The sequence below is a fragment of the Patagioenas fasciata genome, chromosome 10 (genome assembly GCF_037038585.1).
Source record: "Patagioenas fasciata isolate bPatFas1 chromosome 10, bPatFas1.hap1, whole genome shotgun sequence".
NCBI lineage: Eukaryota > Metazoa > Chordata > Aves > Columbiformes > Columbidae > Patagioenas > Patagioenas fasciata.
The window spans coordinates 11,400,727-11,415,926 of record NC_092529.1 but is presented as its reverse complement, the minus strand read 5'-3'; the positions used below and the strand labels follow the sequence as shown (position 1 = coordinate 11,415,926).

The window sequence follows — 15,200 nt, the reverse complement described above, 5'->3', positions numbered from 1 at the left end:
TTAGTTGTTCCTATTACAATTTCACTGTAATTCTGAAGATGAAACAGAAGTTCTGTTTTGCATACAGTTTGCTGTCCTGTCCTCTCAACATGCTACAAGGTTGCAGTTGAAGTCTTGGCATTCTTATGAAATCATTGGTTACTGTTTCTATCCCTAGATTGGATGGATTCAGTTTAGGAACTTTTAGGATGAGTGAAGAGGAGAATTCCTTGGGTAGCAATGAAGAGGGGGGAAATTACTGTTCCTTCCAAAGTGGTTCTACTTTCTAGCCATCCAGTGCTTGCCTCAGGCAATAGTTTCAATTTTTGTCTCAGCTTCTACTATTTTTGTTCACATATTTTCTTTATAAGATCTAAAAAAAAAATTTGTAGCAGAAACTGATTTTGTATTGTACAATGATTAACTAGCAGCTATCAAGACACTGTTTTGCGCTATCACTGGTAAGTGTTGACTTAAGTGGAGAACTGTATTTGTATAAGAAGACGCAGTTTGAATGCTGTTGGTTCCAGGCTGTAACACTAGGTACTGAGCAGAGATAAGGTGTCTCCCACCCATCACATGTGACAGGGGACACTTCCTGCCTTACAAATGGAGGTATCCCCAGGCAGAATTGAAGTGTACTAAAAGCTTTTCTGTACTGCTTGTGGAGTATTCAAACAAAGCTGTTCGGGGATTGATTTGCAAGCTGAGTCACTACCTGATATTGCATAATTGCTGCTTTTTATGGTTGTAATTTCTGGTGTGTGTAGATGTTTCCTAGATGTCTCTTTAGTAAGAGAGATTTGGTTTTAATATAAACAACACCTATGAACCCCAGTTCAATTTGATCTATATATATTTAGCAAAACATAAACTAACCTCTTGCACTCTGTCCCATAGCTCTTCACTGCTATTCCTCCAGGTTTATTCTAGTCTTAGACTTAAAAAAATATAGCTTTTTGTCTCCACAGAGACACCAAGCATTGAGCTAGAATGAGTAGACGCTTTCCAGAATAAGGATGAGATCTCTCTGGCACACTTGTCTGTTAAGGCCAACAAGAGCAACTTGTTTTCTCTGTATACATATGCTCACATGTGTAGGTGTTTACTACTTGCCTAGTTAGTTTCTGTGATTAGGCTTTGAAAAATTGGAAATAAACTTTCAAACTTGTTGAGACTTCTCATAGATGTTCAAAAATACCTTCTTACTAAAGAAAGATGTTTGCTGATCTTTTTCATCAAAGTGGTGTGAGGAGAAATCATGTAAATCAACATTAATCTGGTATCTCTTTGGTCAAGATTTTGAGAGCAGATATTAATCTGTTTGACCCCTCTATCTTCATACCTTGATTTCATGCATATATGTATATATTTTTTTATATGATCTACATGGGTCCATGAGTACAGTTTTTTACCAGTACAGAAAGTAATAAGTAGAAGCATGTTTTGTGGGCAAATCTTGCTTGGAAATCATGTGACACAGAATAAAACCGCTTTCAAAATTGTGCTTGAGACAAGTTAAGAACTGTGGTAAAAATATCTGCCTGATGTTTTTTACGTTAAATTTTGATGGCTCATAATGCCAGTTTTGACAAGTGTCAGCTGATCACTCTGTGACAGATTTTTGAAAAGCAAAAGACTAGGAGTCTGTGAAATGAGCCTGGCAGAGTTATTTGGCCTACAGAGATCTTTCAATTCCTTCTCTCATTTAAGCAAAGAAACAAAACAACTACAATACCCCCCTTTTCTCAAACCAAACCCTATAAAATCAACTGATCTGTTACATAAATTACCCTCCAGTTAAATGACCAGGCTGATGTAGCTGGCTCGTCTATGGTCCTGCTGCAGTAAATGTTGGTTTTGTTTGGAATACTTGAGAATAGTGCCACGGTAGCGGGGTTCTGCCTTGGCTGTTGCACCAGCCTTTTGTATGAGATCTCTGGCAAGCTGCCTTTTCCAGATTACAGCCACTGATCCAGGGGTGTCCAGCCTCGTTAAACAGAACAAATGCTAAATGGATACCGATACTCTGTAGGCCGTACTTACTACGGTAACTGAGGGAAGTGAAGATGAAACACACTTAGCAAGAACTGGTTTGTGAGCTTTTTTGGTTGCAAATTTTACTCCAAAAATATTAGTCTTTCTGCCTTCAGCTTTAATGAGTTTTGTGTATTATTTCACTGTCAGGTAAGTGTCTAAACAGGTCCTTCAGTGACCAACAGTCTCACAGGTATTTGCAAGACTATGTTCAGCTTATGGGGAAGTAGGCAGAGCTCCCTATTCTTCAGTTTGCAGCAAGATCGTCCTCCTCTTCCTCCTATATTTGCCATTGCTTTGATACTCTTTCAGAGTTAGACTTGGCAAAAATAAGATGGGTATCTGAGCTACTAGTACAGATACTGGACCATCTTTGGTTGTTACCTTGCTTAGTTCTTACTTATTTCCTTTTTTTTGGCTGATTAGTATCCCCTGATTCACTTGGTAATCTACTGTCTTCTGTAATGAGGCAGACAAGGAATTTCAGGTGAAAAGATGCAAAGGAAGGTGAACGTGCTGATCTGGTCTAGAAATGGCACGTGGCAGTTGCTACAGGCTAGAAAAGGAGACTTCAGAAATACTAAATTATCAGAAAAGCTATAACCAAGGGACTTGTCTGACCACAGAGTAGACTGAAAACTGTGAAACTTAAGTCTGGAAGACTTGATCTACTGAGTGGGTTACAGGATTTTCAGTCTGTACATTTTTATCTCTTTATTTTGGTTTTTCTTTCCTTATTAGTTCTTTAAGGCCTATGTTTCTCTCTGTGGTACATGATGTGGATGACGTTGCATTGTGAGGCTCAAGTAGTATTCTCCATTATTCTCCTGTTCAGAGAGATTTATGGCTTCAGCAGCAGTTTGCCACACCTAGCTGTCCCTGTCCTATAAAGTGTGTTCTACTTCTTTTGCCAGAACTGAAGAACTGTTAATTATCCTGCAGTGCTTCTGGGCTATCCAAATGGTGATGGTAGGTGTGTAATTTGTCTTTTTGCATTGGTTTAGAAAATTCTAGGTGATGCAAAATGAAAGCTTTGGAGATAAGGCAGTAAAGACTCAAAAGACAACCACTATTCTAACATGTGGTTTAGCCAGGATGGAGAATGTTTTTCCTCAGCTTTCTGTGGGATCTGTGTGATCCCAGTTTCTACTTTTATTTTAGGATTCTCCCCCTATCTGCGTGCAACAGCAATTCCACTGCATCTTTATTGCTGTTGGTTTGATACAGGTTTGTTTTCATGCTTATGCTTGTTTGCTGGGGAAAAAAACCTGCAAACCTTAGTCTATATTGGGACATGTATTTGAGAACCATCAGACCATGGTGGTGCTTTGTCATTGCAAGCTACCTAGAATGATTTATGTCATCAGGGGCCCTTAGGTTTTCAGGAGCTGTTTCTGTAACATTTGAAGATATGGTTTATTTCGAAATCTTGCTTGAGATGAAATGATTTATAGGATAATAACTGGGAACAAGCATTTTCAGACAAATGTCTCAACTGATAACTTACGTATGTTTGCTGCACACCTTAATAGGAATCTGTGGACTTAGTTTCACCAAAGGAGGTTAAGTAAAGAGTGGTTTCCATCAAAGACCTCTTTACATAAGACATCCTTTGAACAGGCATCTCCAAAACAGACACATAAAAAAAAAAGTTTTCCCAGTACCTGTACTTCTTAATACATTTTTAGATAGCAGCAAACTCCTCTTCTGCTAGTTCACAATCTAGTTTCACAGCTAGTGACAACAGAGGAAATTCTTGGAAAGGGAAAAGTAGTGTGAGTTTTCAGAAGGCTAGATCTAGTATTGTAGAGAAAACCAGCTTCAGCAGAGATAAAAGCATATTCTTCCTGTTCAGCGGCAGAAATCAAAGGCTGACTTCCTCTCACCTAACATATCTTTCTAGAATTCCCAGAGTAATTGGGATTCAAGAAAATAAAAACTGCCTTATCTGTGATGAGAAATGTCAGTCAGAAGCTTGAGAAAATAAATGGGCAGATTCTTGTCCATTTACCTGTCAAATTTTGGAATTCCTTTACACATGATTGGGTTTTGCTGTGAAATTAAGTCAATAGGCTTATTTTTGTGAGTGGGAATTGTGAGATCAGTGAGAGGAAGGAAGAGAAGCAGATTCAGAAATGGCACCTAGTTCTGGACTCCTTATATAATTTCTGAGCCCTACAGCACAGACAATGTTGTAGTCACAATAGAACATATTTATCACTAGCACTAGGGAATATATTTAACTGTGAAATTATGACTTGCACATGCCTCAAAGAGATTACAGTGACTCTAGAGTTAAACTGATTATCATCAGGTACATGCAGTCATGTTACAATGAAAACATTTCATAGGCAAAACCGGAGTATTGATCAAAAGAGTCCCAATTGAACACACCAATCCAACAGAGGCCCGGTTACTTTTAAGGTTTTGTTTATCCGTGTCATGGATGCTTTTCTCATTCATCACAGGTAAGTAGTCATTGTTAGACAAGTTAGACCTACTTACATAGACGAAGAGAATAACTGCTTTTTTATTTCTTCACTCCATGTTTTGCCTCTGTGACATACTGTGTGCTGTGTGCTGTTTCCTGTATTAAATCTGCACATACCTACATCTGCGTAGAAGCCTATGGTAAGATTCCTTGCTTGTTACATATAGTAACTTCTGCGCATTCCCAGGCTTCTGAGTTTTTAGCTCTGTGACCTCATTAATAGCTGTGAAGAAGTAGAACTTCTAACACTGAAGTAGCCAAGAATGTAAAAGTAGGTGCAGCCCTGTAGTGTGAAGGAGGTGAATACTTAGAATTAATTTAATGGTATGATAATAGGAAATGAGTTTGGTCTTGCTAGCTGAGGGGAAAGATGGGGTCTAGGTAATCTGGGATGTGAAATTCCTTACGTACTTGACCCCCTAGAAGGACTGTTGGCTATATTTAAGCTTTTACCGCTGCCAAGTGTTTAGGGAGTGTTAAGAATTGGGTGGTGGAGGAGTTGAATAGAAACTCTTCAAGTGGCTGAAAAACAGACATTGTCACTCCTGAGAATTGCGTAGCAAAGGATTAGAAAGTTCCAATATGCTACACAGATGCTTTGGAAGCAAAGAGAACAATTGTCAGAAGATACGACAAGGGGATTGTCTGTGGAGAAATATAAATCACTAAAACAAGGAGAGATTTGTTCCTCTGGCGTGAGTTTTTCAGTGAATGTGTATTTGAACAATGATTGAATGTTCTTTTTTATGAAAGCAAAGCCCCTTCTCATGCTTGAAATAGGTAGTAATTAAAATAATACTGTTAATTTGGAAGAGAGCAGATTATTAAAAGTGTGTTTGGTTTTCTTTAGGAGAAACTTGAGGCAGGATGTAAAAGAAAGGGAGAAGTAAACTTGTAGGTGGTTTCTTGCAAAAGCAAATAAATTGCCCAAAAGAATGATATTGTAGGAAACCTGAATTTACTTACCAAGAAAAACCCCCAAACACTAAAGAAAATAAACGATTTCGAGAAGCGGATGCTTACCAGCAGGTTCAGCTTAGCTACAGATAGTCAGAAGTGAATTAAATATGAGCTGAAAGATTTTTAAAAATGGGGAAAACTTCACTGACGTTTGATTAACTGTTTTGCAGGTAGAGAAGAGGCAGCCATATAGATGGAAGTAGGAATAGTTAGAGTAATAATAGAGTAGTATCCTATAGCGTGATTCAGACTGAGAGGTGCAATAGCGATTGTGTTTCCAGAGGAAAGAACTGTTGCTGGAAAGCACCTGCAGGTGAGAGGTGTTTGCTTGGAGGCAATGACAGGAGGTGAGCGTGGGGCTGGGCAGGAGCAGCCAGGAGATGAAGGAGCTGAACAGTTCATCGAGCAGCAGAGAACTGTTGATGTAAATACTTGGTTTGGACTGTGAACCAACTCCTAGTAGAGGAAGAAACAGTTAATGGTGTTAGATCAAGCTTTTTGTAACAGCTGAAACCATGTCAAATAAGCAAAAAATCAGTGACCTGTAAATCTCAAAACTGAGTTACGGTTTCCAAACCTAATATCAGCAATTGAAAAAGACCCGTGGGATCATATAACAGCCAGCCCAGTGTAACTTTGAGAGATTATGTAATCTGCAGTTGAGAAGTCTCAAATTCTGTTCATCTGGCCATAAAAATTTTTTGGATTCAAGAAATGTAAGAAAACTTTATAAGGAGTCTTAAGACTTTTTATAGAGCAAGCTGGTGTATTTTTATATACTGCAGATCTGCAGTGTTGTAAGCCCTACTTCCTGAAAGGACTTTTGTACATGCGCTGATTTAATGTTAAAATACAGTGCAGAAATATATTAAAATTAAAAAAAAAAAAAAAATCAAAGTTCTGTCTAGTTAACATATATTTTTCATCGGAGTTTGAATAAATGAAAGACGGGAATTCCTGAGCTTTTGAATGTTTTTTTGAGAGACGAACACTGGTGAATATGTTAAATGTCAATAACACATACTAACCAAAAAGACAAATTTTGCCAATTTCTTATGTGCAAGATGAATGGGTAAAGGGAAACAGGGAGAAAGTCGATTATGATGATGAAAGTCTTATGAAGTGTGTGCAAACTTGTATCTAAGAATAATATGGAAGAAAATACATAACACTTGAACAAGAGGAAAGGGTATTTTCTAAGCTCTGAATGGGCTGTAAATACTGGCAACATGAAGAATTATGTCCAGCCTTTATTTGTTACAGTGCTGCCACCCCTGCATATGCCATTCCTTTGGGGGATGTTTAGTTTTTTGCTGACTTTTGCTGTTTTATATTACTGGCCTACATTCTTAAGGCTTTTTGAGTTGAACTGGTACAAACCTTTTGTATAAATGGCCTTTTTTAGCCTAAGCTACTCTTTATTAGTTGAGTCAAATTAACTCTTTAGTAGAGTCAAACAATTCCTGAGTTAAACTGCGGCCTGTCCTTGTGTGGACATCCTGCTTAGATCTGTGGGTAGCTTTTCCACACCGAAGCTGCAGCCTCCCTCTTTGCTCTGTCCTTGTAATTATAACCAGGGTTTTGTCTTGTTCTCTTGTTCACTTTAATTTTCCAGATTTGTATTCGTTCATTGCCTTATTTTTGCAGTCTTTTTGCTTTAACTGGGGTGAAGTCAGCACCGTAAGTATTGATGCAGAGAAGGGGGACCAGGAAGCCATTTTGGGTATGAAACAGGGTAGGTGTTGCCTAGATTAAAATTATTTTATTATGATTGTGATACTGTGTTTTTGAAAAGCAGAAAGAGTTGACCATCCAGGTATGTTGATACAGCATTGCAGCTGTTATGTGGTGTCATCTGTGTATGCTGGAGATGAAGAAAAGTAACACTGCTACAGTATTGTGAAGATAACACAGAAAACCTCTAGTATTCGTATTCACTATAATATATAATAACATTAATACATACGTATATAATATGTAATTACAAATTTGAGTGTCATTAGGCGTCAGTGGGTATTCTGCTTTATAGTGTTCTACTCTTGGCATCTGCCAAGATAAAGCTCCCTTAAGGTAACCCTAAATTTAGGTATCAATAAGCAATTCATATACCTGAATCACTGTGTAAGTAAAATGGGTAGCAGCGTGATATCCTTTATTAAGAAGCTGGTCTCTATCGTGTCCTTCTGAGTGTTACCTACTCTCTTTAAAAGGGGTATTTGATTTTTTTTTTTTTTTTTTTTTTTCCCTCCATCATAGCCTCAGGTTGGGGTGGTCTGTACACTTACATGAGTTAATGGGAAGAGGGGGTTTGGTTGGGCTGTGTTGTGATAACAGCAGGTGTCAGGCAGTGAGTCATAGTGCTGACAGCGAGGTAAAATGTTTTACAGGGATAAGGTAATGAGACAGTCAGCTTGTGATTCTAAAATACTGCCCTCGTGCCTTCTGTAAAGAAAACTGGCAGCTGGGAAGTGGCTTCTGTTGGAGAGGGAGGAGAATGTTCTCCAAGGCAGCAGAGGAGGAATGTGAGCACTCCATGAACAATTCTAGTTCTGATCTAAGCAGGTTTTACAGAAAACAACCCAAATAGAAGAATATCTTTAGGCATCTAAAGGAGTTAGCGATGGCTAAACCAGTTCCTTGATGTTGTTTAAGTCACATGGAGTGTGCTGGTCCATGGGTTCTGTGGATCTGCTTACTCCAGTGAGGAAGACAACCACATATCCAGGCCTGTTTTGCACAGAGGTGCATGCGGGGTCTTTTTTCGCAGCAGCACCTCTGTCATTGCCCAAGCTCTTGGGAACTACTGATGAGTAGGAACTTATTTTGGCAATCTTTTCCTTCACAAATCCAGATACAGTTTAGAATAAATGTTCTACCTGTCTTCTCTTGTGACATTGCAGAAGATTTTTGTCACTGCTTTCACTCAGTCTGCTCACATGAGTGCCTGGGGAAGGCATGCCAGTTTTATCTGTTAGGGATCCCTCACGTGAGGCAGTTGGGGGATCTCATGAGGATACAGCCTCGATATCCATTAGCAGTTTGGGTATCACTTACACATGAGGGTCTGAGGAAAGACCAGGTAGAGTCTTTCTCAGCTTTATGTCCCACAGACTGTTTTTGGATGCAGAATCTCCCTGTGCATTCCTAACAGAGATGCCACCACATACACGCAAGCCTAGTATTTCTAGGCTGGCGTATTGCAGTGTGCCTGCAGAGATTTGTGCTTGGAGATCGCTCAGAAGCTCACGCAGAATTAACTTGCCTGCTACTTAGCAGACACGCCATGTTTTCCAGGCTCCTGTTTGCGTTCTTTAAAACATGACAAGGTGCAGGGTTTTCACTCTTGACCTGCATTCTGGATCACTCGTTCAGCTCTCTCTGTCACATGCACATATGACTTCTTGTGGTATGGTTTTCACACTATTTTCTGGTTTACCAAAGAGAGGTTTAGTTTAGACCTCATCTTACTGTCCTTAGGTGTTTTTTAGATGTGTGGCCTGATTTTAATCACCTACTTCAGATTAAATAATTTAAACTTGAAAGGTGAATAATTGATTTCAGTTCTCTCATCTTCTGTTGCCATTTGTATTTTCACAAAGGACTTTTTCCTCACTGGTTGGTATAATCCCTCAAAGTTAATTTGCAGCTAAGTTAATTTGCACCCTTTCTGTGTACTTTGGCACTTGTCAGCCAGAAGAAATATTTAGCTTTATACAGCTATATTTCATCCTATATTTAAAGGATGATATTGCTATATGTGCCTTGCCTTAAGCTTAAATGAAAATGTTGATTCAATAGTATTTCAAATTCCAATAAATACATTAAATGTGAAACTTAATCAAATTCAGTAGTTTGGGCATTTTCTTTTAAGTAACTGTGTGCTAGATATGTAGGAAAAAATGCCTTCAGAAATTCCTCAGATGCAGCAACTAAGAGGGTACCTAACTAATTTCAAAATCCTTTAGGTTTCAACTACTTGGACTCTAAATGAATCTTGTAGACAATACACTTTTTTCCTAATGTCTACAGTTGTGCCTCTGTCTTCAGACACTGAAAAACTTGGCTTAATTTTTCACAGCTTTTTAAATAAATTGGTCACCTCCTTTCCAGCTTCAGAGCTTCTTAGAGACTAAAAAAGGAAAATAAACTTTCCTGCCTTTTCAGCTTTTAACCAGTTTTTCAGTTCTGAATGGAACAATAACGTTTAAGACACTGGTCTCTCTGCAGATACTGCATAGAACAAAAGTAAAAGTTGTTAAGGCAAAAGCCTTTGTGCTCCATTCAGTATATTTTATGGAAACTTTTTCTTAGTATGGTACTGCAGTTTAAAACTGTGAACTGCAAGTAAGATGTTTCCTCTGCCAGTCTGTATACAATGCAGAAAGCACTGTACGTTTATTTGAGGACTCATTGTCTGAAAGTAAAGTTTGTAATTGCCTGAAACAGGCATAGGCTTTAATACAGGTTGTTTTCATTTTATACTTCATATAAGCTCTTTCAGAAGAAAAACTGTATGTAGCAAACCAATGTTTTTATACTGTATGCTCTGTTTAAATAACATAGCACTTCTGGCCAGTAGAGGAAACTAGTCTGCCTTTTGCAAGTGAAGAAACAATAACATTTGCCCAAGCTTTTTGGTATTCCTTATTTCTTTTGCCTATGGCAGATGTTGGATTTACGTGGGTTTTTTTAATAACACTGACTGAAAAAAATTAGGTTGGGAAGATGACAGTAATGTCGATTTTCTTTGTCCTTTTAGACTAGAGGTGTCAAACTCATTTTCATCAGGGGCCACATCAGCTTCATGGTTGCCTTCAAAGGGCCAAATGTCATTTTAGGACTGAGATTGACACCCCTGTTTTAAACCTAAACAACACATTGTGTGTGTGGTGAGGAGGATCAAACTAACCCTTCAAGTGGGTTGTTAAATATGTATCTTAACCATTTCATAAGTTTGCAAAATGTGTTCCCTCCCAAAACAAAGAGGCAATTAAACTGAATGACTTGAGAGTTGCCTTCCTGCCGCATGAGAGCGTTCTGCTAGAGAAAAAGGGTGTGACTGACAGTTGTGCAGGTATATGGAACCCTTGCTTTGAGTCCTGGAGACCTCCCAGACTTTGCCTTGTGATGGCACTTCTTGGCTGCTCATTTGTCTGGAAGAACGATAGGACTGTAACAGCTTCTTCCCACTCAGTTTTATCTGCTAGATACGAATTTCTATATTTTATTTGTACAATGAGAAATTCAGTTCCTCTATTGAATGCAAATTCTTATGGTTTGATAGAGAAAGATCTTGATCCACAGGTAAATGCCAAAGACGAGACTTCTGATCTGCTTTAAACAGTTCCATCATCTGAAGCTGAGTGATTCAGGGGGATCAGTTGAGGCTAGTAGTGTCTTTGCCTACATTTTACATCTCATCTAAGTTGGGAGTGACTAAGAGACTGAACATCCATGCTGCATGCTGTTTGATGCAAAGTAGAGGTTTTGGTCCAGTTGAAACTAAAGCAGTTTGTACAAGACTAGCAACAAAGCTGTGAATTAACAGATCTGATTGCATGTCCCTCTGAAGTGCATTGTGGTGACTCATGGTGGTGGCCAGTACTGGAGAGGAGCTTGAGGCAATGGTACCTGTGTTGCACCAGCATTTTGCAGATAAGACTTTGCAGTCCTGCAAATGATCTAACGTGTGCCATGATCTGTAGTTGTGGTGAGAAGGTGTTTAAATGGGTGATGGGAAACTGTTTATAATGTGTTATCTCTGGATATGGGGAAAAGTGAAAACAGTAGGTTTGTTTTCTTCAATTTTTATTCCATTTTACATTTATTTTAATGTCTGCAATGGACTGTTTTTGCTGTCTTTATAGGAGGAAGAAGAGCAAGAAGAAGAAGATGATGATGAAGATGATGATGATACAGATGACCTTGATGAACTAGATACAGACCAGCTGCTGGAGGCTGAGCTGGAGGAGGATGAGAACAATGAGAATGCTGGTGAGGATGGAGAAAACGACTTTTCTCCCTCCGATGATGAGGAGCTTGCCAACCTCCTGGAAGAGGGAGATGAGGGTGAAGATGAAGATTCTGATGCTGATGAGGAAGTTGAGCTGATTCTTGGAGACAGTAAGTGTGCACCCAGCTTGGTGACCACAGGTGACCTTGTTCTCTGTTTAATGTCCTGACAAATATGCCACATCTAATTCTTCCCTGAAATGATTTAGCTGGCTTTCCACTCTCTGGTATGAAAGGCACAGATTATCATGTGTGTTCACCTGTGGCCTTTCAAAGTAATTATTGGTAAAACCAGCTTTTATCTGAGAGAACAACTGAGAGTTCTGGAAAGGAAGGCATTTCCTTTCTTCAAGTGCTCCCAGGTGTGTGTGTGTGAGAACTTAAAGGCAGGCCAAGAAATTCCATGTGAAGAAACCTTGTCTGATTGCTTGTCTGTCCTGCACTTTGTTCTTGAACCTCACGTGTCTTGTTACCTCACCTGTCTTCCCTGCCTTATTTGTACCTGTAAGGACAGAAAAGTGGTTTTGGTCCTTGATGCTATTCTTTCTCTTTTGCAATTGCTTAAACTGCAAAACCGATGTGGCATTTCTGACTTCACTTCCTTTTCCAGACTATTCTGAAGCTGATGTAACTTCTGGGATAAAATTTAAATTGTTCTCTTTTTCTGGCATTCCACAGACACAGAGATTTGAAAGGTTAATAAAGTGTGTGTGTGTGTATGTGTATAAGAAAGTAAGTTCTGAACTTGTTATGTAGTGATTCAATTTGGAAAAAGGCTTCATGAGAAGGAGAAAGTGAGTAGGATAGCATCCGGCTTGGGATTTATGACACCAGATTCTGTTCCCTTTTTTGCAGCACAATTTTTGAGTATGCATAGTCAGGCCACTTAGTTCTTTTTTAATTTCCAAGCTGTAAAATGGGGATAACGTAGTTACCTTAAGTTAGAAGGCTGGTAAGGGTAAGAAATTACAGTGTGCAAGGTGTTTGAAGTCCTGAAGTGATAGGAGATAAATGTGAGAGCTGAGATGGAAATCAATCTTCTCTGCCAATGCACTGGAGGATTAAGCATGCCAGCCTCTGTTTTGGCAGTGCTGTGGCTGGCAGACTCATTCATGTCCCTCTTTTCCATTAGAATGTAGCTCAGTTGTTTTTAAGGATGTGGCCACATCAGTATTGTGTGGGATTAGTCTGCTGTTCTCTTGAAGGTAGTAGGTATACAATGCAGGACCATGTAGGACACTTGGATTCATTAATAGTATATTGCAGTTCAACATTTTGGTATCGTGGATAATTTCTGCCTGTCTCGGTAGCTGGCAGGACCTTCTTGACACAACTCCACTTCTGTTTCCTGAGGGAAGGAGAGCATGCAGGGTGCTGTAACTTGGATTGTCCAAGGGGCAAGATGGAGGGGAAGTTCCGGCCATTTCAATAACTATTCCTGTAACAAAACTAGGTGCTACTTGACATTCCATTGTGCTCTGCAGACCACTAGGTGTAATGAAATGGCCATGTCTCTGTAATTGTTTATGGATTGAACCACTTGATCAAAACTTGCATCTGGTGTTGCTGTGGAGCTGCAGCTCTGCCAGGCTGACATATGGGTGGTCCTTGCACAGGGTTTGATGAGCGGGGTTCTGCAGCTTCTCTGTGACTTCAGCCTCATCTGGTTTGCTTTTGCTACTCACCCAGCAAGAACAATTAGAATTTCCCTCTTCTTTGCTTATGCTGTGTTCCAGAATTAAAAGTTGTACATGCACTGACACTGTTTTAAAGTACATATCTCAGGCGTGGTGGTGTATTTAGACTGCTTCCTACTGCAGACCCTCACTGTGTTTTGGATGAACCTCCAGAACATAGAGTGGGAGTGCTTCAAAATAATTCAAAGAACAGTTGAAATAGGGGAGTGAGTGGCTTTAGTTCCTCTTGCTTTAGAAGAGATTTTATTTCCTTTCCAGGAATAATCCATGGAGAACCTTTTAAATATAAATTTGTCTTCTGCTTTGTCACCACCTTGAGTGAGGTAGTTCTGTCTGTGTTATCCAACATAGCTTATGCATTGTGCAGATCTTTCAAGACCTTGCTCATGGGCCAGTGGGGTGACCTTTTTGAAATGAACGTGTGATGTAGGCTGGAAGAAAGAGATGGAATTCTCACCAGCAGCATGGCTGACTCTTGCTTCCTCTTTTCTTCTGTAATTGAAAATGGCAACTTCCAGTCTGGTCTGTAAGCTTCTGCCAAGCAGTTAAGTGCAGTCAGGCTGAATTATGGACATGGAGTTAAAAACTGGAAGGTTGTGTGGTGGACTGGAGAATAAAGAGTTGGGAGATCCCTTTTCAAATCTTTCCTCTGGTGTTTTATAAAGACTCACCAACTTTTTCAGATTCTCGTCTTCTCCAAAGTTTCTGGATTACTATTTCACTGGTGCTTCTTTCCCTTTTACTGCTTAAGTGTAGCTGCTACAGCACTGGCCGGTGTTTCACATCTCCCCTTACATGGCTGTAGTTGTTCTGGGAGCACTGGTGACCCCTCAGCTTAGGTTCAGTCTGATGGATGGTGAGACTGGAGCATTCCTTGCTGAGCATAGTGGAAGGACAGCTGGCTGATGGCCAGGGAGGAGGGCTGGGGGAAGGGTGTGTCCTCTGCTGCTTGCCTATGATTTTTTTTTCCCTAAAGAAAACATCTGAGAAGGGGTGAACCTTCCAGAAGGTCTTGCTTACCTTGACAGGCATTTTAGAGATCCAGTATAACTGAGATGGCGCAGAGGAAGTCTTGGTGTCTTTCTTTTTTTTTTTTTTTTTTTTTAAAAAACCCCTATTTTTAACACCTAGTTAACTGCAGCATCCAATGAATTCACGTAAGAAAAAGAGCCAACGTCACCTCTAAGGTAAGGCAGGAGACCTCTTGCTGCCAGAGCTGCTACCGCTTCCCTCTTGCACAACTGAGGGAGGAGAGTTCTTATATTTTAAGATAAAAAGCAAGTGTGTGTGTGTGCGTAACTGCTTCTAGCAAATCCTTTCATGTCTTTGTTGTGTACCACAATGAATAAAACCAGGAAAAGCACAATTTTCAGGTCACCTTTAATGAGCGTCATGTAATTAAATTCATTACAGAAACCTTTGGGTTGCTAGAGGAAGGTTCTAGCTGGGAGCAGGTGGATTGCTCCCCCTTCAGTGTAAAGGTCTCCCACTGAGCTGTGCAGAGGGGAGTGGCAGGTGGATAAGAACCTAATACTGAGAAAGTCTGGGTCTGACTTAACTGCATAATTAATCAGCCCTATGAACATTATACAGAGGCCGTATTTTGCCACATCAGGTTGGTAGAACTGTCAAGCTTGCTTTCAGGTCACAGCTGTGAGGTGTGACTGCCAGATCTGTCCAGCCCCCAGCACAAGGAGCTATTGCCCATGGCTGTGCATAGTAAGTTGTGCAGACAGCTCATGTGCAGGTGACATCGCTGGTGGCCTTCTCCCCACCTCATCATGGGAAAAAAAATCTGCCAGCTCATAGAAACTGCACTTGATGAAACTGCTCTCCTCTTGACCCTCTGGTTTAAGCAGAGGAAGAAAGCCCTTGTGCAGATTTGCTCACTGCTTTGGCTTGATTTGAACTGCGCCAAGGGTGTGAGCTGCCTCCCTTACTGCTGGGGAGCTGCTGGTCCCACGCAGGTGGTGGCCATCTCTTGTAACTATGAATGCGTTGCCTTGCTTAGCGGCCCTGACAAC

The 15,200-nt window shown here is 40.0% G+C and overlaps 1 protein-coding gene across 2 annotated transcripts in view; it reads left to right on the top strand.

Moving 5' to 3' along the window:
• Window positions 1-15,200, top strand: part of DCAF1 (DDB1 and CUL4 associated factor 1) — a 50,969-nt gene that overhangs the window by 34,722 nt on the left and 1,047 nt on the right. For both annotated transcript variants that reach the window (XM_065845807.2, XM_065845808.2), the window contains exon 23: window positions 11,335-11,590. In XM_065845807.2, the coding sequence (XP_065701879.1) occupies window positions 11,335-11,590 (256 nt within the window). The remainder of the gene's footprint in view (window positions 1-11,334; window positions 11,591-15,200) is intronic.